Source organism: Apodemus sylvaticus, chromosome 13, assembly GCF_947179515.1.
Source record: "Apodemus sylvaticus chromosome 13, mApoSyl1.1, whole genome shotgun sequence".
Lineage (NCBI taxonomy): Eukaryota > Metazoa > Chordata > Mammalia > Rodentia > Muridae > Apodemus > Apodemus sylvaticus.
In genome coordinates, this window is record NC_067484.1 from 51968239 (window position 1) to 51992563 (window position 24325).

Genomic DNA, 24325 nt, shown 5'->3' on the forward strand with positions numbered 1-24325 from the left:
GTAGCCTCTATTTCTCTGTTCCTTTGCTAGCTTGGTGTCTTAGAGTTTCTATTGCTGTGGTAAAACATCATGGCTAAAAGCAACTTGGGGAGGAAGGCTGTTATTTCTGCTTATTCTTCCAGACAACAGTCCATCATGGAGGGAGTCAGTCCAGGAACTCCAGCCAGAGAGAGAGCTAGCTGGAGCCAGGAAGGCTGCTTTCTGGCTTGCTCTCCATGGCTTGCTCAGCCTGTTTTCTTACCACCCAGGCTCACCTGCTCAAGGGCGGCTCCGCCCACAGTGTGCTGGGCCCTCCCACAGCTGTCATTAGACAAGAAGACTGACCACAGACCAGGACAGGGGGTATTTTCTCCACTGAAGTTCCCTCTTCCTATATAACTCTAACTTGTGCCGAGTTGACAGAAAACCAGTCAGCCGGAAGTTTTGATTAGCTCTCAGGCATTATTAATTACACCGTGTTTTCAGTTTGCTTGGGCAGGGCTGGGACACATTTATTTAGTTTTAGCTTAATCAGACTGACTTTGGAGGTAAAACCTTTGACAATTCTTCATCTCCAGCGATTCAGAAGCTTTTCTTTCTTGGGGTTGGGTCTGGATGGTAGGGAGCATTGCAAACTTTAATCCTTTCTGGACCTTGACCTTAGGAAGGTTGACTAGGATTCATTCTTAGGTATCTTTCTGCCCGTTTCCCCTTTTCTTCCTGTCTCTGTGCTTTTAGGCTTTAGAAATCCTGGCCCTCTTATCTCCCACTTCAGAGAGATGCTGGGATCCGACTGAGGTCTTTGCCTTAAGCCCTAGAAACTGCAGACAGCAAGCTAGGATAGCCAGCTTTTCTGGTTTCCCATGGTCTAGGAAAATGTCTCAATGAGATCTCTGAGATCTGGTGCATGGCGAGAGATTCCAGATGTTGTGCTTGGTTGTCTCAGGTGGGAAGACAGACACGTTTTGTCCCTTTATCTGCATCTGCAGTTGGTCAGCGTCACATGGCACAATCTAAAACATGGCACTTTTTTTTTTTTTTTTTGAGACAGGGTTTCTCTGTGTAGCCCTGGCTGTCCTGGAATTCACTCTATAGACCAGGCTGGCCTCAAACTCAGAAATCCGCCTGCCTCTGCCTCCCAAGCTCTGGGATTAAAGGTGTGCGCCACCACCGCCCGGCTCAACATGGCACATTTGTAAAAGATTAGATTTCATGTGATCTGCCCCAGTTTTTATTAAATGTACTAAGGCCTTGACACCAGTAAAGCTACAAGAACTTCCTCTCAGGGAAACAATAATTATTTGCTGCTCCTTTTGTCTGATGCAATGTGATTCCCTTCTGTGAATGCTAACAAGTTCCAAACAGAGTGTCCTTGAACTCACAGAGATCTGCCTGTTTCTCATTCCACATCATGGGATCTACACTTACACAGCATCTTCAGTGTTGGTGAAACAATCTATATTTCTCTGCTGCTCCCAGACCACCCCCGACAAGCCTTTTTTTTTTTTTTTTTTTTTTTTTTTTTTTTTTTTTTGAGACAGGGTCTTGCTATGTAAACCAGGCTGGCCTCAAATTTGCCATGACACTCCTGCCTCTATTTCTTTTCCCAAGTTGTGATTTACAGGTGTGTGTTACCACACGTGTGACCTCACGTGATGTCAGCAAGCAAGCAATGGGTTCTACAGCAGATGCTAGCTGGGGATCCTCTAATTCAGTTTAGTCCTGACATTGTACCTGGATGTGCTGTTGGATCCCACCGGTGTAGGGAGGGCTCAGTCTGCAGGGCTGTCTGTGCTCTGCCCCACTGTATATGCTAGCCGCAGACTCCATGTGGTTTGTTTGCCTTTTATCACATGGTTGTAAAAAGTTTCAGTTACTCACCTTCCTTGGGTCTAATTATTTTATTTGAGAGGCTCTTGGAACTCGGGAGAACACAAATAGCAATTTATCCTACAGGATATTACAATAGGTGCTGATGAGGAGATGGACAGGGAGAGGCATGTAGGAAGGGAGGAGCTGCCACACCTTCTGGTTGTGGACTCTGAGATGTGTGAGAGCCTCCATTGGCGCTGCTATTTGGAAGTTCTGAACTGTCTTTTTTATAGAAGCCTCATTGATGGGCACACTGGATTGGCAACTGATGATCACCTCCACCTCGGGGCTTCTCTTCCCTGGAGGTTGTGAGGTAGGACTGAATCTTACCTGTCTGGTCATGCCTCTGTGTTCTTAGTGACCATCTCTTACCCTGAAGCCAGCTGCCTCTTGAATCATTAACTTACCAAAAAAAAAAATAAATAAATAAATAAAAAAAAATAAAAAAAAAAAGAAAGAAAGAAAGAAAGAAAAGAAAAAAGCTATCATTTTAGAATCAAGGTTTTAGGAGAGAAATACCAGGAAACTTGATGAAGAACATATACATAGACACAGCTATCTTTTATTGCACGCTAATTTCTTTCGTTTCACACTTTCAGAACGATATTCTATAACACACTATTTACATACTCTTTAGTAAAAAGCCACTTGCTAAGAGTAATGAGTCTCCTTTCCACTTGGTTTTAGATTTAAGCTGAAGGAAACTGGCTACAGAATACAAAGACACAGTATCACTTCTTTTATTTTTGGCCAGTGGGTGTTGAGTTAGAGAAATGAATGGAAGGGTAGCCTTGCATTTGTCTTGTGTCTGCTGTTTGTCGAATCTGCCGAGGTAAACACCAGGTTTCTTATCTGTGCTGTAGTGTGTGTTGGGCTGTGAAGGTGTGAGTTCAATTCTGCAAACGGCTTGCACTTTTGGAGAAACTGGCTTAACCAGTTAATGGAGAATGATCCACTGCTAGCAGTTTTGTAAGCTGAGGCTAGGATATTTTCCGTCCCAGCACTTGCTTGGCTTCTGTTAATATTGACAGAAACGCACACATGGGCTTAAAGTAGAGTCCCTTTTCCTCAAGACTCCTGCCTTTAGTCTTCCTGAACCGGCACCCCAGAAAGAGTCTGCACGGGGATTGCTGTTGGCCGTTTCCTCTCAGCATTTGGCCCCTGAGGCTTTTGAATCTGGCGTGTCCTGAAATGATGCATGGTTCACTGTGTCTCCTGGATGATGCATGGTTCACTGTGTCTCCTGCTCTGGCCGCGCCTCAGTCACTGAGCCTCTCCACTGCTGGAAAGTCGGGGCTTTTCTGTATCTTTCTCAGCCTCTCACATCACTGTACAGGTTTCTTATTAAGCTCTGTCGTGGCTCGGCTCATTTTACGTTAAATTGTTCACTCTGTAACCACATCTGCAGAAGTTGGCCAGCACTCCATTTCCTGAGGAATTTCTGAGTTTTCCACCTGTTAGTTTCATGCACTTCTAAGGATAAGTATTGCTCCTTTTCTGTTTGCTCTTCTCAAAACCACCTTGATTTTAGACAAGTTGATAATTTTACACAAGTTTCTACTTTCAGAGAAGCAAAAAAAAAAAAAAAAAAAAAAAAAAGATGCAAACATTCCCGTAAGCAGTCCCCACTGCGTCGGGAGATGCTTGGTGTAGCAACCATATTTTAGGGTGGGCGAGATGTTTGTAGTGAGTATTGTCCGAGTTGTTGAAGTAGGTTAACACTTATTGCTGTTGTAAGAGCTGGTAATGTAGGGCTTTCCCAACATGGTGGTGGTTAACATTTGACTTTAAAATGCTCCCCATGTGTTCCTGTGTTTGAACATTTATTCCCAGTTGGAAGGGTCTGGGGCCTGTAGGAGATGAGGCTGGACTGGAGGAAATGTTAGGCCTCACAGTTATATCCCGGGTGGATTCTAGCTGAATTCATTACAAACAATATAAATGGCCACGCCATGCTCCTGCTGCCACAGCCCTGGCTGCTTGTGTGCCCTTACCTGCTGTGAGGGACTCACATCCTCTCAAAGAGAACCAAAATAAATCTTCCTTCCCTTAAGGGCTATCTTTTAGTTTTTGTATCACATCAAGACAAAAATAAGATAGTAGCTTGAATATGTAGCATTGTGGGATCTTTTTCAGGTACTGTATTTGCACAGGAAGTATCACATATTTGCTTTTCCACAGATCTTATTCTGAACATCTTTAGAGATGAAGCAAGGCTGATATTGTCTTTCCGAGTGCAGGGACCATGCTAGATATGTATTTCTCCCCTAGACTGCTCGCATGAACAGACTGGTGCTGTTGTTAAGTGACTTTTCCTTTGTTTGTTTACTAGTGTTTTAATGGTGTCTTTTATTGGGGATGTGATATATATAAAGGGGAAAAATAGTTCTCAAACTTGGCTTGGAATTAGCCTCTCATAGGACCTTTGGGATAGCTATAGAGGCCAGACTAGTCCTACTTCACAGGGTTTTAGCTTTGTTGTGTGGCCTGCTTTCATGGGGAGGTGTGAATAAGTATCTTCTCACCTCAGACAGGCACTGAATTGATGACAGACTAGAACCATCTAGCAGAGTCCAATTTGGCAAATTAATGAGCTTATTGGCTAGTGGGGGAGTTATGGACTGTGTAACCTTGGGAAGGGCCTGCTTAATCTTGTAATTTTCAGGAACTCTCTGAGATTTGTGAGATGAGTCTACTTCATAAGTCTTAAGGAGTCCCTCTTTGTGATGGGCAAAACAGTGTTTAAATTTGGAGGAAATTGTTGCATGGCAAGCCCTTAGGACACTCAGATTCATACCAAAGGGTTATAAATCCAGTCTCTGCTGGAGGGAAGCCTCTGAAGAGTTTACCCCTCTACTTTAGGGCTGGTCAGTTTGAAGCTGGTATCAGCTTTAAACTTGCGTATTCCGAGTACAGGGGCTATGCTAGATAAGTATTACTATCTTAGACTACGAGAGAGAGAGAGAGAGAGAGAGAGAGAGAGAGAGAGAGAGAGAGAGAGAGAGAGAGAGAGGCCATGGTTTTGTCTCAAGCCAGAAAATTGAAAAAGAGGCTGGCCATCTTGGAGATTTGGTACCTTTATTACCTAGCCATGGTCCTCATCCTTATATGTCTGCCTACCAGGAAGTTTTAACTCCTAGTCTCTTCTTCCCTTCTCTCAGACGTCACCCTGACTGATTTTTTGGGGTTTGGGGGCAATGACCATGTCTAGCTGCTTTGAGCGTACAAAGGGTGGACAATGGGGGGCGGGGCAGATGCAGCTCTGTCACTGTAGTCAAGAAAAGAGAGTGCATGTGCTCACACCTGTGCTCATGCCTGTGCTCATGCCTGTGCTCACGCCTGTGCTCACGCCTGTGCTCATGCCTGTGCTCACGCCTGTGCTCATGCCTGTGGCCCCAGTACAGACCTGACATTTGGCTTGCAGTGTGCTGTTAAATACGCCCTAATCCTGGAGGTTTCTGGTTCAGCTATTTACTGTGGTATTTGTACCTCATGAACTTTGGGTTCTTTGGATGGGTAAAATGCTAAGTCAAAATGGAAGGTTTTTTCTGTCGCTTTGTAGCATTATTATCCTGTAAAATCCCGTTTTCTTTTCTCTGTTTTGGTCTCTCTGTCTCTCTCAAGGATTACAGGCTTGTATGGCCATGTCCAGCTCTTAGAGTTGATTGATGTGGGCTCTGGAGATTGATCTAGGACTTTGCACCTGCTGGGGACATACTCTATCCCTAAGCTAGATTCCAAACCCATTCTGTCTTTTGTGTCCAGAAATCTTGTTCCTTTCTGGTCAGCCACTTCCTCCCTCTGCAGTGAGCACTCCCAGAGGGCTTCTGTGTATCTGGTTGCTGGGTGTCCCTCTAAGACTGACATGGGTTCTGCAGAGCCAGCCACGTCTATTTCTGTACACATCCTCTTTCACTCTCTAGTATAAAGAGGAAGATGAAGTAGGTTAGACACTTCTTGAATTCTTAAGCACCAAGTGGTTGTCTCTCTTCTTGTCCTCACTTTACATTCCAGGGGTTCAGCAGTCAGCATCCGGGAGAGCACTCATCCTGAGCATCTTATCCACTGGACCGTGGGAGGGGCTTCCTGGCCTTTCTCAGTTTCATTTAGACTTAATAGTTGTCCCGTTGACACTTGTTAATCCTGCCAAGTACTTTCAAGTGGTTTTTGCTTTTTAAAAATGGATTCTAGATTGAGAAAATTGCTCAAAGCATAACTTTTTGACAAAGCTAGAGATTACACCAAAATCTTCGATGTAATTTCTCTGAGAAATCACAGTGTTCAGAATAGCTAATTTACAAACAAATTAGTTGAAAAATCCAAGTTTTTACCAGTGTATAGTGAATGAATAGCAAGGATGGAATGAGCTGGGATTATTTTGGATTGATCTTTGCTGGTTTTCCTGGTGTGTGTGTTTGTGTGTGTGTGTGTAAATTGTGAAATGTGAGAGAAGGCTGTACTATTTTAGCTGCTATACTATTTGACCTTCGATTTGCTTAGAAGCCTTAGAAACAAGGATTTTGAGAGTGATAAGCAATGATAAGTTCTACTTGCACATTTGGAATGTTTGATTGTCGCCTGACCCCACTGTCATTTAACCCTTCAGATGACCTTGAACCTAAGGGCTAAGGCCAGTAAATATTTACTTTGAGTTAATCACCATAGTTGGTTTTGCTGATCCTTCATCAGGAAGGAAGAGTACCATATAATTTCCAAAATTGCATTAAGTCTTTGTTGACTTATTTTTGTACTTGTGTTCTGTGTGTTTCCACAGGAGAAACTTTCAAAAGACATTGATTACCTTATTGGTAAGGAAAGCCAGGTGAAAAGTCAAATTTCTGAACTAAACTTGCTAATGAAAGAAACAGAGGTAAGTTGTAAGCTGGTCAGAGTACCTTTCCATTCATTCATCCAGACATTGTCTAATTTGTTCATAACATCCTAAATGTGTTCTCTGAGCTGGGAATTGTGTGACCTCACACCTTTGCTTCCCTAGATCTTGTGGAAACACATGCAGAGTAGACTTCCGGGTGATCAGTGTTCAGGCGTCATAGGGAAAGATTAGCTTTCAACACTGACCAGCATGTGAACATGAACAGATAGCCTTTGAAAGGTTACTGTATGTGATAGTACCAGGGTTATCTAAAATTCCAGCTTCTGCTGAATACATGTTTTGGCTTGCTTATATACATAAAGATGAGTGTTCATGCTTGTCTTGTTTGCAGAGGCCACAAGGTAGAAACAACCCAAATGTCTATCGCAGTGGTGTACAAGTAGTGATGAGACTATTAGACCTAATACTGTGTAGTCTAGGTATATCCTGCCATACATTGTATGGAAGGAATGATGCCTTGATGACATTTATAGACAGTATACAGAACAGGCTGCAGAGATGATTTTGCAATGCTTGGGAGCACTGGTTACTCTTCTAGAGGACATGGGTTCAATTTCCAACACCTCATGGTGGTTTACAACCATCTATAGCTCCAGTTCCAGGCATCTACATGGTACACAGACATATGCAAGCAAAACATTCTTATGCATTAGATATATTTTTAAGTAGCCAAGTAGTGAGATTGAATTATATTTAAAAATTTCATAAAGTTATCCTTGAGGAGGAGAATCAGCACTGCAGAGGTTATGAGGGTGACTGCTGACATACAGTAATGTGTTTTTATTTGAATGTTCTGCTGGTCAGTATGTATTTATAGAGTCCCTTCCTTTATGCTTACACGCACATTTTTCTGTTTGTATATTCTACTTCAGTTTAAGTAGGAAAGTTGCCAAGGACCAATCTAGACTTGGAGAGGAGTTCTTAGGAAGAGATGCCTGGGAGTGGTAAAACAAACAACTTGAAGTCAAATCATGGATCACAAGCTGACAGCCAATGTTCTGCTGGAGACAGCTTCCCAGATTTCTCTCTCTCTCTGTTTTGATCTCTCTAGAGATCTCCAGAGAGCTCTCTGGTCAAGACATATTTTTAGTAATTTTTAAAGCTCTCTGGATAGCTCTTCTCTTGCAGATCAAAAGCCCAGTCTTGCATAGTTGAGAAATTATGTGTTTTTGAACTCATGTTTTCAGCGTTCTTTCCCACAGTCTAAAGTGCCGTCCCAAAGGTCACTGCGTTCTACCATTTTGCTGAGACATAGACATACCTATACCTCCCAGATTCACACTGTCTCTCATTATCCTGGAGTCATCAACCTTGGCAGTGAGGACATTCCTTGAAGGAGGAACATGAACATATGTTCACTATTACATAAAAAGCCTTTTGCTCACAGCAGCCATCAATGCTCATAGAGGCCCATGCCCTGCTGGCTCTGTTCTAGGGGCAGGAACCATATTATTCTGTTCCTACCATGGCCATGCCAGAAGCGGCAGAACATAAGCTAGCATGGTGGCTCATACCTGTAATCTTAGCACTGGGGATGGAAGCAGAAAGATTATGAGTTCAAGGCCAGTCTTGGCTTCATAGAAATTAAAGGATCACACAAGACTGTCTAAAAAAGGGATAGATATAGGTTAGATAGCCTATAAGGTGAAGGTATGTGCTGCTAAGCTTAATTTACCTGAGTGTAATTTCTGGAGCCTACATGGTTGATGGAAAGAATCTATTCTCTTGAGTTGTCTTTTGACACCCCCCCAGAGATGTATACACACACACACACACACACACTCTCACACACACAAACACAATAAACAAAATGTAAATCAATAAAACGAATAAAAAGTAATAGCATTTTAAAAATACAGTAAGTATGAGTAAGGCTGGGTTATTTGACAATTTAAGTACTTTTCGTAGGCTTTGATATGTAGAGTGGAGTTTTTTTTTTCTTCTTGCTCACTTTAAAACTTATAATTAAATATAAAAAATCTAGGCTAGCTCAAGATTGTTATTTCTTGAAATATTTTTTTCCCAGTAGGAAGTGAGATCGTGAAGAAACATCAGGGGCCTGGGATGTTTCTTAGTGGTAGAAAATTTGTGTGACCTGTACAGGATATGCAGGTCTTGATTCTGGTCTGGATCACCATTACTGTAGAAGAAATAATGAAAAGAAAGGAAAAAAGAAAATGCAAATTAAACTGACAGTGGTGGTGCCCGCCTTTAATCCTAGCACTTGGGAGGCAGATGCAGGCAGATCTCTGGATCTATGAGTTCAAGGCCAGCCTGATCTACAGGCTACACAGAGAAACCCTGTCTTATCCCTGCCCCCACCCCCAAGCATATTAATGCCATGTTTGTCTCTGTCCTTAACACTTCCTCAGTGACATGGGACAGCTTTTGTGTCTGCAATTATAATTTTATCTATGCATATTTCTGAGCTTAATGTGGAAAACCATTGAGAGAATCTTACTGTTCTCTGAACGTTTCCTTTAAAAACTGAACTAGAACAGAGTATATTGGTAAATACGAAAATACCATAATAAACCCCATCACTTTGTATGTTATATTAAAAAACAAAAGGCCACCAAAACCAAAACTTGAACTGGTGGGGTTAGCATGGAGAAGGGAATCTGAGCAGCATTCCTTTCTGGGCTCAGAGGCTGCTGGGAATTCAGCAGTGTCCCCACAGTGTCCCTGCAGTGTCCCCCACAGTGCCTGTTCCTGAAGACTTTGTGTTAGGTCTGTAATGATGAGTACTACCTGTAGTCACTGGATTCTTTCAAAGTCACTCTGAGCCCTGATTTTATAAAAATTCAAATCATTTGGCCCAGACAGGGTGACACAGAAGTGTAATCCCAACACTAGGGAGGGTGAGGCAGGAGGATTGAGATCTAGGCCAGCCAGGTTATGTAAACAAAACAAACAGAACCCCCAATCAACATGTTTATAATATGCATTCTAGATAGGTTGTTTTATGAAACAGAAAAATAATTATGCAGTGATAAGAGTGTTCAGAGTGTGTGACACAGTGCATGCTTGTCAGGTAAACAATCTTTACTCATCCTCATAAGACTCTGAATAATTTATGTTTATCCATGCGTTTTGCATGGGAGAGCGAGAATGGTGGGTATCGAACCCAGAACTCATGCTTAGATTCAGCTGAGCCCAGAGCACATGGCTAGGTGAGGATTAAAGAAAATTCATTTTAAACACCTTAATATAGAATTTTGAGGATTGTAAAAGCTGTAATTTAACTTTAGAATAGCTTCCTGTATTTAGAAATATTCCTGATTTTGAGATGAGTTGCAAACTTTCAAGAGTTGTGCTTTTGCTGTATTTGTGGTTAAATCAGTTCAGTTTTGCCCTTAACTAATTTTATCACTGAAAATTGCTTCCCATTTGATCGAATTATTTGTCTGTTGCCGGACTTTAACAGTACAAAGTTCTGACATCACAAAGCAAATAGAAACGGAAGCAGACAGGTGTTCTCTATGTGCCTCACCCCACGCTACTGCTTTGAAGATTTTGGAAGCAGACATCCGGCCTTGTTTCGTTGATATTATGTAGAGTGTCAGAAGAAGACCTTGATTGGGTTTATGGCTGAGCTAATGCGTGTGTTCTGTGTTCATGCAATGGGGAGGTTGGATTCAGCACGAGCTAACGCGTGTGTGGTTTACACTAGTGCAACGGAGAGAGGGCGAAGGAAGAAGCGCTGGCACATTTTGAAAAGCTCTTTGAAATCCTGGAAGACAGGAAGTCGTCTGTTCTGAAAGCCATCGATGCCTCTAAGAAACTAAGACTGGACAAATTCCACACTCAAATGGAAGAGTACCAAGGCCTTCTAGAGAATAACGGGCTTGTGGGATACGCTCAGGAAGTGCTGAAGGAGACGGATCAGTCTTGCTTTGTGCAGACGGCGAAGCAGCTCCATCTCAGGTACTTGCTGGGTTAGCTTTTAAAAACCTCGACTGGCCGAGTAGTTCCTGGTGGTGGGTCAAGGAGCAGTCTGGCTCTGCTGCGTCCTGGGTTCTGAATGCAGGGTCCGTTTCTTTGGCCTGCCACGTTGCCAGTGTTTAGTGTGATTTGCCCTTTCAAAGAATGGCTTTTATATGACATATGTCTGCCCACAGAATACAGAAAGCTACAGAATCCCTGAAGAGCTTCAGACCTGCAGCCCAGGCTTCTTTTGAAGACTATGTCGTTAACATATCGAAACAAACAGAGGTGCTTGGAGAATTGTCCTTTTTCTCCAGTGGTAAGTAGTAAAGGCGGCGCTTCCTCCCCGGCTGTGTGTGCAGCGCATGCGCCGCCCTCCCCTTTGATTTAAGCTGCTCCTGATCATCATCCCGGAAGTTTAGTTTTTGGGCACAGAACTATATACTCTCGGCTTTTTAAACATTGTGTACATGGCGTCACATTTTTTAAAAAATTAAAGGCTTATGGTATTGTTAGTATATGAAATCTGGTTTAGGGCTGGAGAGATGGCTCAGCGGTTAAGAGCACCGACAGCTCTTCTGAAGGTCCTGAGTTCAAATCCCAGCAACCACATGGTGGCTCACAACCATCCGTAATGAGATCTGACCTCTTCTGGTGTCTGAAGACACTGAAGACAGCTACAGTGTACTTACATATAATAAATAAATAAATCTTAAAAAAAAAGAAATCTGGTTTAAAATATATTCTGAATTCTAGCTATATTGAATTAGGGTATGCTGTGAGGATCTCAGCTTCATTTAATATCCCCTCTGAAGATCAAGTCTCTAAATATAGTCAGTCTTCTGAGGACTGCTGTGGGTGGGGGTCCTGACTTCAACAGATGACTTTTAGGAAACACCCTCACAGGCCACCATCACAAGGAGGGCTTCCTTCTATCCTTACACTGTGATACATTTGCCCTGCAGAGGCTTCTCCTCCTGTGACGTTGAAGCAGCACAGACTGGGCGCTAGACAGGTGCTCAGTCTTACCAGCGAGCTCTCCTCTTCCTGAGGACCAGAGTTTGATTCCCAGCTCCCACATCCAGTGCCTCACAGCCACCAGAGTGCCAGCCCCAGGGGCTCTGATAGTGTCTGGCCTCGGAGGGCACCTGCACTCACTTGCCCATACTTAATCCCCAAGCATAAGATTTTTAAAACCTAAATAAAAAAGATGTTTACAGGCTGGAGAGATGGCCTAGTGGTTAAGAGTCCTGGCTGCTTTTTTTGAGGTCCTGAGTTCAGTTTCCAGCAACCACATGGTAGCTCACAACCATCTGTAATGGGATCGGATGCCCTCTTCTGGCATGCAGATAGAGCATTTATACATTAAGTAAATAATATTTTTAAAAAGCTGTCTTTTTAAAAACCAAATTTGGCTTCTTAAAGATTTAAAAACTGTGGCTTTCTGTGGCATCTTTTCTTTTTACATGTATCTCCAAATCTGGTATTTATTATGGATTTAGTTTTTCTAAATAGGTGTTTATTATCATTTCAAATGCTGGTTTTACTTCCCAGACTGTTGGTTCTCACACATCAATTGCTTTTTGCTTACTTTTGACTTTAAGTTTGTTACCTATGGATCCACACATTGCCCCTGCCAGGGTAAGGCTGATGTGGGTGAGTATGGGTTGGTTATGCATAGTACCAAGTACTAAGAAGACACTGGGCAAAAGAGAGGGGAGCCTCCTTTCCTGCCTGTGGATGTATTTCATTTTCCCTATGTGCTCATTCTTACTGGGACCGTGTGGCTGAAGATACCCCGTGATTCAGCCCTGTTTAGTTTTTAGTTGTGGATGCGTTTGCTGATCTTACTGTGGCTGTGTAATCTTCATATGTGTTAATGCACTGCCAGGCTTCCTTATAGGAGGCTCATTCCTATACGAGGCTGTGGGGTAAGTGAAAGGGAGCGGGGCCTTCCCTGATTCCATTTCCTCCTCTGTGGCTTGATGGAGATGGGCGGGGTGTGGACACACATGTTTTTGTATATGTAATTTATCCACACTGAACTCAAACTTAGCATGTAGCCAAGGAACACCATAAATTTATTCTCCTGGCTGCTCTGGTATTATAGGCATGTGCTGTCCTGCCCAGCATACATGTAACTTATAGACATTGCTGAAAGACCAGTGGATCCAAGCTTCCAAATTTAGTGTATAGAAAAGGTGTGTGCACCAAGAGTTAGCTGTGATGTTGGTTTCCTTTACATTTTGCTTTTTTGAGAAACCATATAGCCTAGGTTAATCAGCAATTCATTATGTAGCCCAGGCTGCCCTTGTATTTACAGTGATCCTGATTCTTCCTAAGTACAGAGATTACAATTGTGAGATACCATGTAGGCAATAAACATACTTTCAGCAAAATATTAGGAACTTATTTCCCCTAAATGTATAAATCTTGATCCAGACAGTGGAATTCTTTATGGCAAAATATTGGCAGGATCTAAACAAGATTGCTATACTGATTATCTTGGAATTGCCTAAATAGTTTTTTGGGTTTTCCTTTTTTAGTTTCTGATTTTTCTTTTCTTTTCTTTTCTTTTCTTTTCTTTTCTTTTTTCTTTTCTTTTCTTTTTCTTTCTTTTCTTTTCTTTTTTTTCTTTCTTTTCTTTTCTTTAAGTGTGAGTGTGTGTGTGTGTGTTTGTTGCATTTCATGTGTGTATATATAGAGAGAGAGCAGAGGCCAGAGGTTAGTACCATGTCTTGCTCAGTTGTCTGTCTGATTCTTTTGAACTAGGGCCTCAGTGGACCCCGGGGTTCACCAGTATGGGCAGCTGAGTTGGCCAGCTAGCTTCAGGGATCCACCTGTCTCCCCCACCCTGGCCCCAGAACTGGTGGAACAGACTCCTGCCACCACTACCAGCTTTTCTGTGGGTGCTGGAGACACTAACTGGGGTGCTCAAGCTTGCATAGCAAACATTTCACCAGCACCTCGCCAGCTGCTTTATCATGCCATACTAAGAAAAAGTATTTGCAAGTCCATGTTGGTAAATATTAAAGAAAATGCTCAGTAGAGTTAGGTGGACAATCACAAAACTTACCATTTTAAGTACTAAAATGGTTTCTGTAAATTTACATAATAATTTCAACTCCAGAGATATGACTCATTATGGGAAAAGTCTATGGTTTTACAAAATAGAATTTCCAGTGTTTCAGAATTAATAATGATATCACTTAATGCTATTATAATTAATGCTATTATAATGCTATTATATAATTATAATTCAACTATAATTACAGATTTACCTTATTTGAGATTTACTGTCTTCTTATACATACATAATATTATAAATTTAGAAATTTCTTGGACATTATAGAAACTGCCAGTACTTTATTTTTGCTGAGGGAAATACCGTCTTAACATTGTGTTTGTATGTCATAATTCTTTCAGGCATAGACATTCCTGAAATCAACGAGGAACAGAGTAAAGTGTACAATAATGCCTTGATAGACTGGCGCCATCCAGAAAAGGACAAAGCCGACAGCTATGTTCTCGAATACCGCAGGATTAACAGAGACGAAGAAATGATATCATGGAATGAGATAGAAGTTCACGGCACAAGTAAAGTCGTCTCCAACCTTGAAAGCAACAGTCCCTATGCGTTCCGCGTGAGAGCTTACAGGGGTTCTATCTGCAGCCCCTGCAGCAGAGAACTGATTCTGCATACTCCTCCAGCTCCAGGTACTGGGAATAACGGAGTCAGAGTGGGAGAGGCCCGGAAGTGTAGAGTGTCTCCATGCATAAACCTACAATGAAACCAGCCTTTTGCACTTGAAAGACTCTAGACAAGTAGATTCCACACTTGGGTGAGATTTAGAAATGGCCTGAGTTGACAAATATCACCTCATAGGCTATGTTAGATTTTGATTGATATCAGACCAAAAAAAAAAAAAAAAAGAAAGATGTTAATGACTGGAGCTAAATTGGCATCAAAATGTCATAATGCTATTTTAAACCATTAAGACTGCATGACTTGATGGGCTTGGGGGAGCACGTCTTCTATTCCAGCACTTAGGAGGCAGAGGCAGGCAGATCTCTGAATTTGAGATGAGTCTGGTCTGCCTGTGTGCATAGTGAGTACTAGACCATCCAAGGGCAAAATCATAGGAGCCTGTCTCAAAGAGCCCAAACCATCAAACAATTACCTGGTTCTGGGGCTTTTTTTTAAGTCAGTTAATGGCAATGTCTAAGGTGCAGGATATTGATAGTTACTTTTTATATTCATTGGCATGATTTGTCTGACTTGCCTAGGTTTTCTCTTGCAGTGTGCTTCTCTGCACACCAGGGCAGATGGCATATTTTAGGACCGCATTGCAGGTTTTCCTTCAACACAGAAAAATTCTTCCCCCAGCTCCATATTACCCCCAGCTCTTTTCCCAGGATATGCTGACATTAATTATTGATTAGAGAGGTTGAAGAGTTTTACTGGATAGAAAGGACATATGGGTTAGTTAGTGTCTACTGCAGTGTCTTCATAGATGGGGATGCTTGGAAGTAAAGTTGTTCTGACTCATGGTCATGGGAAGCACTTTTCCTGCCCGTCATGCCTCAGACAAACTCAGTTGTTTTTTTTAGGCCCTGGACCACCCTACCCCTCCTGTTTTAGTGTCTTATGTACCCATATTTTCTGACTTCTTTCTTTCCTTTCCCTTTTTGTCCAAATATAAAAAGTGTGTGTGGTTTTGTGTGTGTGTGTGTGTCTGAGTGTGTTTATATGTGTGTGCACGCGTGCTTTTCAGGAATATTGTGGCTTAAAAAGTTTTATAGCATAGATATTGTCTTAAGAGTTTCTTTGCTGTGAAGAGACACCATGACCATTACCAACTCTTATAAAAGACAACATTTAATTGGTTGGGACTAGCTTACCATGTCAGAGATTCAGTCCATTATCAACATGGTGGGAAGCACGGCAGCTACCAGGTAAGACATGGTGCTGGAGATGGAGCTGAGAGGTCTACGTTTTGGTCCAAAGGCAGTAATGAGAGACTGTGTACCACACAGTGTTTAGCTTGAACATAAATAATACCTCAAAGCCCACCTCCACAGTGACACACATCCTTCAACAGGGTCACACCTACTCTAATAAGGCCACACTTTATAATAGTACCACTCCCCGTGGGTCAAGTCTTCAAACACATGAGTCTATGGGGTGGAGGCAAACCTATTAAACCATCACATATATATAGGGTTGGCTGTAATTATTTCTCTTGAGTTTTAGTAAAACCAATAGAGAGGGTGAATTTTCAAGTATCCAGTAGACATTTAATGCTATATGCTATTTTTTTTTTTTTTTTTTTTTTTTGGTTTTTCGAGACAGGGTTTCTCTGTGTAGTCCTGGAGCTCACTCTGTAGACCAGGCTGGCCTCGAACTCAGAAATCCGCCTGCCTCTGCCTCCCAAGTGCTGGGATTACAGGCGTGCGCCACCACGCCCGGCTGCTATATGCTATTTTTAAGTTTTTAAGTTTCTGGTCTCTGAAAGCAGGAAGATAATTCTAAACAAGGCTGCTGTTTCTAGTAGGAGCTATATAGGGAGGGGGAGAAGGCATGCTAAGAGTTTATCTTCCTCTCTGAGAGAATCCATTTAAGTAGTGGGGCCATTTAGATTTCCTGTGCAAAGTAAGAGATACTAGAGATGGAAATGAATCAAGAATAACTATGCCAGGACACTAGCTATCACCGAAGAGAAGGATCTGCCTCTAGTGGGGACTGGGTTTAATTTGCTGGCAGCTAAATTTTTAAATGTCACGTGATAAAGGTAGATGCATTATTGTAGCATACAGTTTAGTGATAGAAAGTACATTCATTATCGTACAGTGAACGTATAGCTAGCACTATTCACCTCTTCAGAAAAAATGTAAATCTCACCTGAAAAATCTGTATCTGATAAACAACTCTTCAGCCCTCTCCCCATAGACACTGGTAATCTCTCTTTTTTTCTGAGGATTGGACTATGTGGGTTCCTCAGGAGAGAAAATTTGCAGTATCTATCACTTTGCATCTGGTGTATTTTGTGTTGTCTGTATTGTACTGTGTGTCAGGATTTCCATTAAGTTTTAGTAACACTACCCTGTTCTTCTACCACATTTTCTTTATTCGTTATTCTGTTGATGAATATTTTTGTTGGGTATGCATTAGCTAGCTACAAATGTTATATTTGAAATAGTTGAGTTAGCTCCATTCTACCACTGAGGGCATTTAGAGTTTAGATGAATCGTTTATTAAATCTTTGTGTTGATGCAAACCTCTTCATCTGGAAACCCATGATGTTTTCAGAGAGTATCATCTTTCTCATATCTGTTGTGTTGGTTGACAAGGGAAATATCTTACAAATTTTCAAATTAAGAAAATTCAGAGTATTTATAAATATATACCACCTCTTAGTTCCAGTTCCTGGGGATCCAAAGTTCCTGACCTCATGGGCACCTGCACTCCTGTACACATACTCCTCCCCGCCCCCAATAATAAATATAATAAAATAAATATTTTTTAAAAATGGATGATTGGCCAAGTACATTCTATATATAGTAAATAACATTACTGTTATTTAAATACCCAAGTATTTAAGTACCCAAGGTATATACTCATAAATGTTCATAGCTATATAGGACATTTTCTGCTGGTTTGGTTATTTTTGAAGATCTTCAGGGAAAGAGTGTTCTAGAACTTACCGCTGCATCGGAGTTGTCCTTTCCGATTGTCAGAGTTGTCTGGCAGAGTGTGACAGCGTCCCTGCGTCTAAGCTCTCAGGTGCAGTTTTAAACTGTGGAAGTCCTGGTACCCGTCGCTCAGATTGCAGCGAGAATAATTTCGGCCTCTGTTCAGTTTTCAGTTTCCTGTTTGATGAGAAGTGTGGCTACAATACTGAGCATCTCTTGCTGAACCTGAAGCGAGACCGTGTGGAGAGCAGAGCGGGCTTCAACGTCCTCCTGGCTGCGGACCGCATCCAAGTGGGCCATTACACAAGCTTAGATTACATCATCGGAGATGTGGGAATCACGAAGGGTAAACACTTCTGGGCCTGCCGCGTGGAACCGTATTCATACCTGGTGAAAGTGGGAGTTGCTTCCAGTGACAAACTGCAAGAGTGGCTGCGCTCTCCCCGGGACGCAGCTAGTCCAAGGTATGTGTTTTCCTCGGCAGAGAACTTGACAACGACTCTACTGTAAATATCAGCATTGCCCAATATCACCCTGAACTCAGACCGGGACTCGTTCCTTATATTTGGAACACACGCTTCTTAGATCCGGGTGATTGGCTCTGTCATGTGGCTGTCTTAGGGAAGGAGTCAGGGTGTCTTGTATTCATTCACAGAATGATTAGCATTTAATTTTTGCTGCTATGAGGAAGCAAGTCTGTTTTGAATTTTTCTTGCTTATGACACAGCTTCACACCTTAAATTTTGAAAGTTTCCCATAGTTGCTAAAATGTGTGTTAAGACACCCATCCAGTGAAGCGCCGTGAACTGCACATTTCACGGTTGTTAGCTCGTTTTATTTACATAGCTTCTTTAACCTTTCCCACCAGCCCTTTTGTGTCACACATGTTTCTTTGGCAGGTAAACTCTTAGGCTGTTGAATAATGGAGGTTATGTAGTTTAGTTCCTTTAAATGGGGATTAGATGAACTGGCTTAGAAAATATTTTTTTTTTTAGCATTCAATCTGAATGGTTAAACATGAATGCTTAATGTGTTATGTGTTATGTTTAATGTGACACATGAATGATAGGACAAACTTTTTGCACAGATAATGACATAATCATGAGTTATCCTGGGTAAGGGGCTAATTAAATACAATGGTATGCTCAAGTGTAAAAACTGTAAATAATAAATGTTTTACCGGTAAAATAATGGCATGCCCTTGGTAAAATATTTGTGCTGATATGTAAGAGTTGACCATATTATGAGAAATAGGAGAAGCAAAAAAAAAACCATATTAAAATTATTGATGCACTATGATTCAAGATATATAAAAAGACAAGCTGTACACAGGGAAGAATGGAAGGCTTGTGTATCAGAATTTTCTGTAACTTTTCATGTGCCACGAAAAGGAAAGTAATTTCACTATTCTTACTTGATGTGGAAATCACAGTCAGGAAATAGGGCTTTCCAGAGGAGAATGGACCATGCTCTTATCTTGTGGTCTTTTGAGTGCCTGGTTATTTACTTTAGCCTGTTAATTTCATGGCTAAGAACATAGTTCTTTGTATTTTATGACATATCATTATGCATCATACATATTTAATCTCAAATTAAGCTCCTCGACAGCCTCTCCTCTGATTTTTTTTTTCCAATGGAAATACTTTAAAGTTCCAATTTGTACCTAAATTTAGGTAAAAATGGAGGTTCCTTTGGGGAATTTGACACTGACCACATAGGGCAACTCTAAATGGCAACTTGGAGTCTATGCTTGAGGTGTGTTCATACAACATTTTTGTGTGTGCTAACTTTAGAGAAGCATGCATTATGATTTGAGTGTGTTGAAGAGGTCCTATGAGACTGGCTGGAGATAAGTTACCGTGTTTATTGTTGTATTGTAGATACGAACAGGACAGTGGGCATGACAGCGGAAGTGAGGACGCCTGTTTTGATTCTTCACAACCGTTTACATTAGTTACTATAGGCATGAAGAAATTTTTTATACCCAAGTCACCTACTTCTTCTAATGAACCCGAAAACAGAGTTCTCCCCATGCCAACCAGTATAGGGATTTTCCTCGACTGTGATAAAGGCAAAGTGAGCTTCTATGATATGGACCACATGAAATGCCTGTATGAGCGCCAGGTGGATTGTTCGCATACCATGTATCCAGCATTTGCTTTAATGGGCAGTGGAGGAATTCAGCTTGAGGAAACCATCACAGCGAAGTATCTGGAATATGAAGAGGACGTGTAGCTTGGACCCCCACGTGACGAGGATAAGAACTGTGAACAAAGCCATGCCTTGGTGTTATAACTAATTACATATCATTTACGTCTCTGTCACCACACCTGTTTGTACTGTGTGATTCATTGTTTTGTCTTGTCCTGCTTTGACACACAGGGTTTTTCTGTGTAGTCTAGGCTGGTCTCAAACTGTTCTGTTATAGCCTCTGGAGGGCTGGGATTATAGGCAGTCACCACCATACCCAGCTAGTGTATGATTCTTAAAACTCAGAAGGACTTCACAACCTTGTCTCTTGCATGTCATGGTCATACCTTTTACAAATTGTGGGAGTGGAGACTTTCTATCTTAACTAGTCTGTGATAGATAACTTTACAATGGAAGTCCTCCTCTTTGGGCACAGGGACTCTAATTGATGTAAGTCAGCTATGGTGGGATTATTCATGTCCCTTTGTTTGGGGGCTGGGGTGGGATACAAAGTATTTATTGTGGTTCTTTGTGCTTGTTTTTTTCTTTTCTTTTCATTTTGTATCATGTTCATGTCCAAAGATAAGATATTTTTTAAATGCTTATTGATAGAAATTAGTACTAAGCCATGTGTCTTGCATTTGATGGTAATAGGAAAATAAATTTATAGATAGGTAAATGATGAAGGCCATAAAATGGTGTATATTTAAGTAGAAAATTACATATTTTAAAGTGTGTAACTACTGAGCGTATATTGCCTGGCAAATGAATACTGCTTTTTTCCCTGTAGACCACAGACTGTATTGGTAAGGACATCTCTAAGAGTGTCCTTGTAGTACTGCCCATTGTCTGGCACATGTGACAAGCATTGTTTCTTATAGGAAACACAGGGTTCTTGAACCCGTGCAACTTTTCACTACAATATAATTTTTTTCCAGGAAATTTTATCTTCAAATTTTCTTACTTTAGAAAATATTCTTATTTATAGCAAAGGATTATTTTTCAGAGGTACTAGGGAGGATGGACTGATAATGAACACCTGTCTTTTTGTGTCTTGTGAATTTTATGGTTTTGGTACATATGTTTTCTGGCTTTTGTTTACAATCTGAGAAGTTCACTGTCCATCTTCAGCAGCATTGAAATACCAGACATGTTACATGTTACTACTGTCCAGCTGGATGGCATGAAATACCAGACATGTTACATGTTACCACTGTCCAGCTGGATGGCATTGAAATACCAGACATGTTACATGTTACTACTGTCCAGCTGGATGGCATTATTTGTGGGCTCACTGTGGGTCATAAGCATTTGTAGTGTGAATCAGTAAAATACATGATTCCTTAGAAATAATAGTGAAAATCACAAGGATGTGTCTAGTCAGTTTTTATACCTTTTCTACACTGGATATTAATTTCTGTAAGATTATCTTCCAGTTATTTGAATTTTCTTTCTAAAAGTTAAAATGTCCAGACACTAAGACTTACATGTTTTCAGCACTGATCAGGTATGGAATGTTAACATTTTAATAGCATAACCAAAGCTGCTTATTTTATTTGATTATTTTTAATGGAAGCCTGTTAGGCCAATCACACTGCGTCTGACCCAGTACTGACTGACACACCCTTACGCTCCTGTAGAAAGGTCTGGAGGATTTGTGTTTAGTGACTGTCCTTCCCTCCCATTTATATCTAGCACTTTATGACATAGGAAACGGAGAGAATGTGCAGTGTTACCTCGGTCATTGTGCAATAAAGCTGCTAAGGTCTCCACGCGTGTGGGTTAGTGCGGTACTCAATACTCTGTAAGCACATGTCCTGTAGACATTTTAAAACTTAAAGCTTTAACAGGAGTTAGAGAAAGAAGCTGTCCAAACACTGTATCACGGTATAGAAATTGCTTAGTGGAATTTCATTTTTTAATAATAAATAAGTAAGTAAAGGGAAGCCAAGTGTAGTTATTCAAATCTGCACTCTAGGGGGTTTTACTCTGCATTGTGGGAAACGAAAGAAACCACTTACTTTATAAGATGCTTTGTGGCACATGTTCATTTTTTTTTTAATTAAAAAAGGTTTATTCTTAAGTACATGTATGTGACTGTGTCCATATACATAAATGTAAGCACCCGTGGAGGCCAGAAGTATCGGATGCCCTGGAGTCATTGTGGTTGTGGTGGTTGTGAACAACCCAGCTGAGTGGTACGGCTCTAGCGACTCCTGCAAGAGCAATCCTCACTCTTAGCCTCCTATGTTTAATGCAGAGTCATGTCTAACATTTATTTAATTCTAGTATGATGGAGCTAATCTATTTCATTGTCTACTTATATGGTCATTTCTGGTCCATAGTAGATTATATTTTATCATGTGTGTGTGTGTGTGTGTGTGTGTGTGTGTGTGTGTGTGTGTGTGTGGTGTGTGTGGTGTGTGTGTGTGTGTGTGTGTGTGTGTGTGTGTGTGGTGTGTGTGTGTGTGTGTGTGTGTGTGTAAGTCAGAAAACAAGCTATGGAGAGTCAGTTCTCTTTTTTTCACAGTATAAAAATCTGGATTTTTAAACTCAGATCTCCAAATTGACAGGCACCTTAGCTCGGAGCTATCTAGCTGACACTAGACTGTTTCGTAAGTGTTGTTTAACATTTTTTTTAAGGCCAAGTATATTATGACTGGATTCCACTCATTTTTGTGTTATTTCCCATAAATTTCTTCCTCCTACCTTGGAGTATAGAGACCCACTTGCTACCACTTAAGACATACTTAAAGTCCGAAAGATTTTAATAAACCACACCTTGTACAACCCTGAATCTGTCTGTTTCTGTCTTTTGACTCAGTCTTTAGCTGGTTTCCAGACACCAGGAGTGAGGGTTTTCATAATGACTAGCTCATCTACTCCCCATTGGAGGGTTGTATTAATAATTTGAGGTTAATTCAGTTTGTTAATTAAAAAACCTGACCTGTTTTCCGGGAAGGGATGGGTAGGGTTCTGGTCTATTTCTTGTTAGTACATAGCAATGAAAGGAAGCTCATGCGGTGTGAAAGAACTTAGGTGGTGAACTTAGATCATGAGCATTTTTTTTGTTGTTGTGTTTTATTCAATATATTTTTTATTTACATTTCAAATGATTTTCCCCTTTCTGGCCCCCCACTCCCCGAAAGTCACATAAGCCCCCTTCCCTCCCCCTGTTCTCCCACCTACCCCTTCCCACTTCCCTGTTCTAGTTTTGCCCTATACTGCTACACTGAGTCTTTCCAGAACCAGGGGCCACTCCTCCGTTCTTCTTGTACCTCATTTGATGTGTGAATTATGTCTTGGGTATTCCAGTTTTCCAGGTTAATATCCACTTATTAGTGAGTACATACCATGATTGATCTTTTAAGACTGGGTTACCTCACTTAATATGATGTTCTCCAGCTCCATCCATTTGCCTAAGAATTTTGAAGATCCAGAAATGAACCCACACACCTTTGGCCACTTGATCCTTGACAAAGGGGCTGAAAACATCCAATGGAAAAAAGATAGCCTTTTCAACAAATGGTGCTGGTTCAATTGGAGGTCAGCATGCAGAAGAATGCAAATTGATCCATCCTTGTCTCCTTGTACTAAGCTCAACTCCAAATGGATCAAGGACCTCCACATAAAGCCAGACACTCTGAAGCTAATAGAAAAGAAACTGGGGAAGACCCTTGAGGACATCGGTACAGGGAGAAAGTTTATAAACAGAACACCAATAGCATATGCTCTAAGATCAAGAATTGACAAATGGGACCTCATAAAATTACAAAGTTTCTGTAAAGCAAAGGACACCATCAAAAGGACAAATCGGCAACCAACAAATTGGGAAAAGATCATAAGCATTTTGTCTGGCGGCTCATGACTCCTGCTTCTCGGTGAACACAGGTCACCTGAGAGCTGTTGAAAGCTGATTTTGATCTCTCAATCTCCTGTCCTTTGAAATGGACAACTGATACACTTCTCTTAAATTGCTACCAGAATTAAATAGGATCTACATAAAGCAGTTAGCATAAAGCCTGGAGTGGGTACTCAGCAGATAAGCGCTTGAAATGATTAATTCCACCCAACAAATCTTTCAGCCAGTTGTGGACATATTTTGCAAATAACCAACTGTAGTTCATGGAGGAGAGGCAAAGCCAAGCAAGTGCCTGTCCTGGCAGATCTGAGCTGAGCCCTTGTTTTAAAGCAAGGTGCCCTGTGATGCCAGCACTGAATTTGCAAAGTCACAGCTCTCTCCTGTATCCATTGGGGGAGTCAAATCTTTGCTCAAAGCCCAAGGCAACTCAAAACCACTTGGAGAGCTCATTTTGGCCTTGTAAACATCGTGAGGCCAGCTTCAAGGAAGCCCTCCTTTCAATTGCATGTTCTAAGTTCTCCCTGAAGCCTAATAACATGCTGTCAGCCTCTCTTCTATACCTCCACAGAGAAGGAGTCATTCTCCCCAAAACACAGTTACTCAGTGTGTTCCATTTAGACGAGCAGTTCTCAAATGGATGGAACTGTTAGATCCATTCCATTCCAGCAAGGAATTCCATTGTCTTCAATATGTAGAATTAATCCCAGTAGCACTTTGTCATTACTGGAGATGCATGTACATTTGAGGCAGTGTTCCCTGATCTGACTTTATTGTGGGTTTGTTCTATTATACTCTTTATCTAAATTATAAACTACTTAAAGGTACTCCCACCCCCCTCATGGTGCTGGGCATTGAAGCCATGATCTTACACAAGCTAGACAAGCACACTACCACTGAGTGACATCTCC

At 41.3% G+C, this 24325-nt stretch overlaps 1 protein-coding gene across 1 annotated transcript in view; it reads left to right on the top strand.

Annotated features, from left to right (window-relative positions):
• The window catches only part of Trim36 (tripartite motif containing 36), a 33593-nt gene extending 11952 nt beyond the window's left edge, over nucleotides 1–21641 (top strand). The window contains exons 5-10 of the mRNA XM_052155870.1: nucleotides 6626–6721; nucleotides 10419–10672; nucleotides 10867–10991; nucleotides 14099–14389; nucleotides 17532–17829; nucleotides 19246–21641. Coding sequence (XP_052011830.1) covers nucleotides 6626–6721; nucleotides 10419–10672; nucleotides 10867–10991; nucleotides 14099–14389; nucleotides 17532–17829; nucleotides 19246–19600 — 1419 coding nt within the window. The 3' untranslated portion in view covers nucleotides 19601–21641. The remainder of the gene's footprint in view (nucleotides 1–6625; nucleotides 6722–10418; nucleotides 10673–10866; nucleotides 10992–14098; nucleotides 14390–17531; nucleotides 17830–19245) is intronic.
• The last annotated feature ends 2684 nt before the right edge of the window (nucleotides 21642–24325 follow it).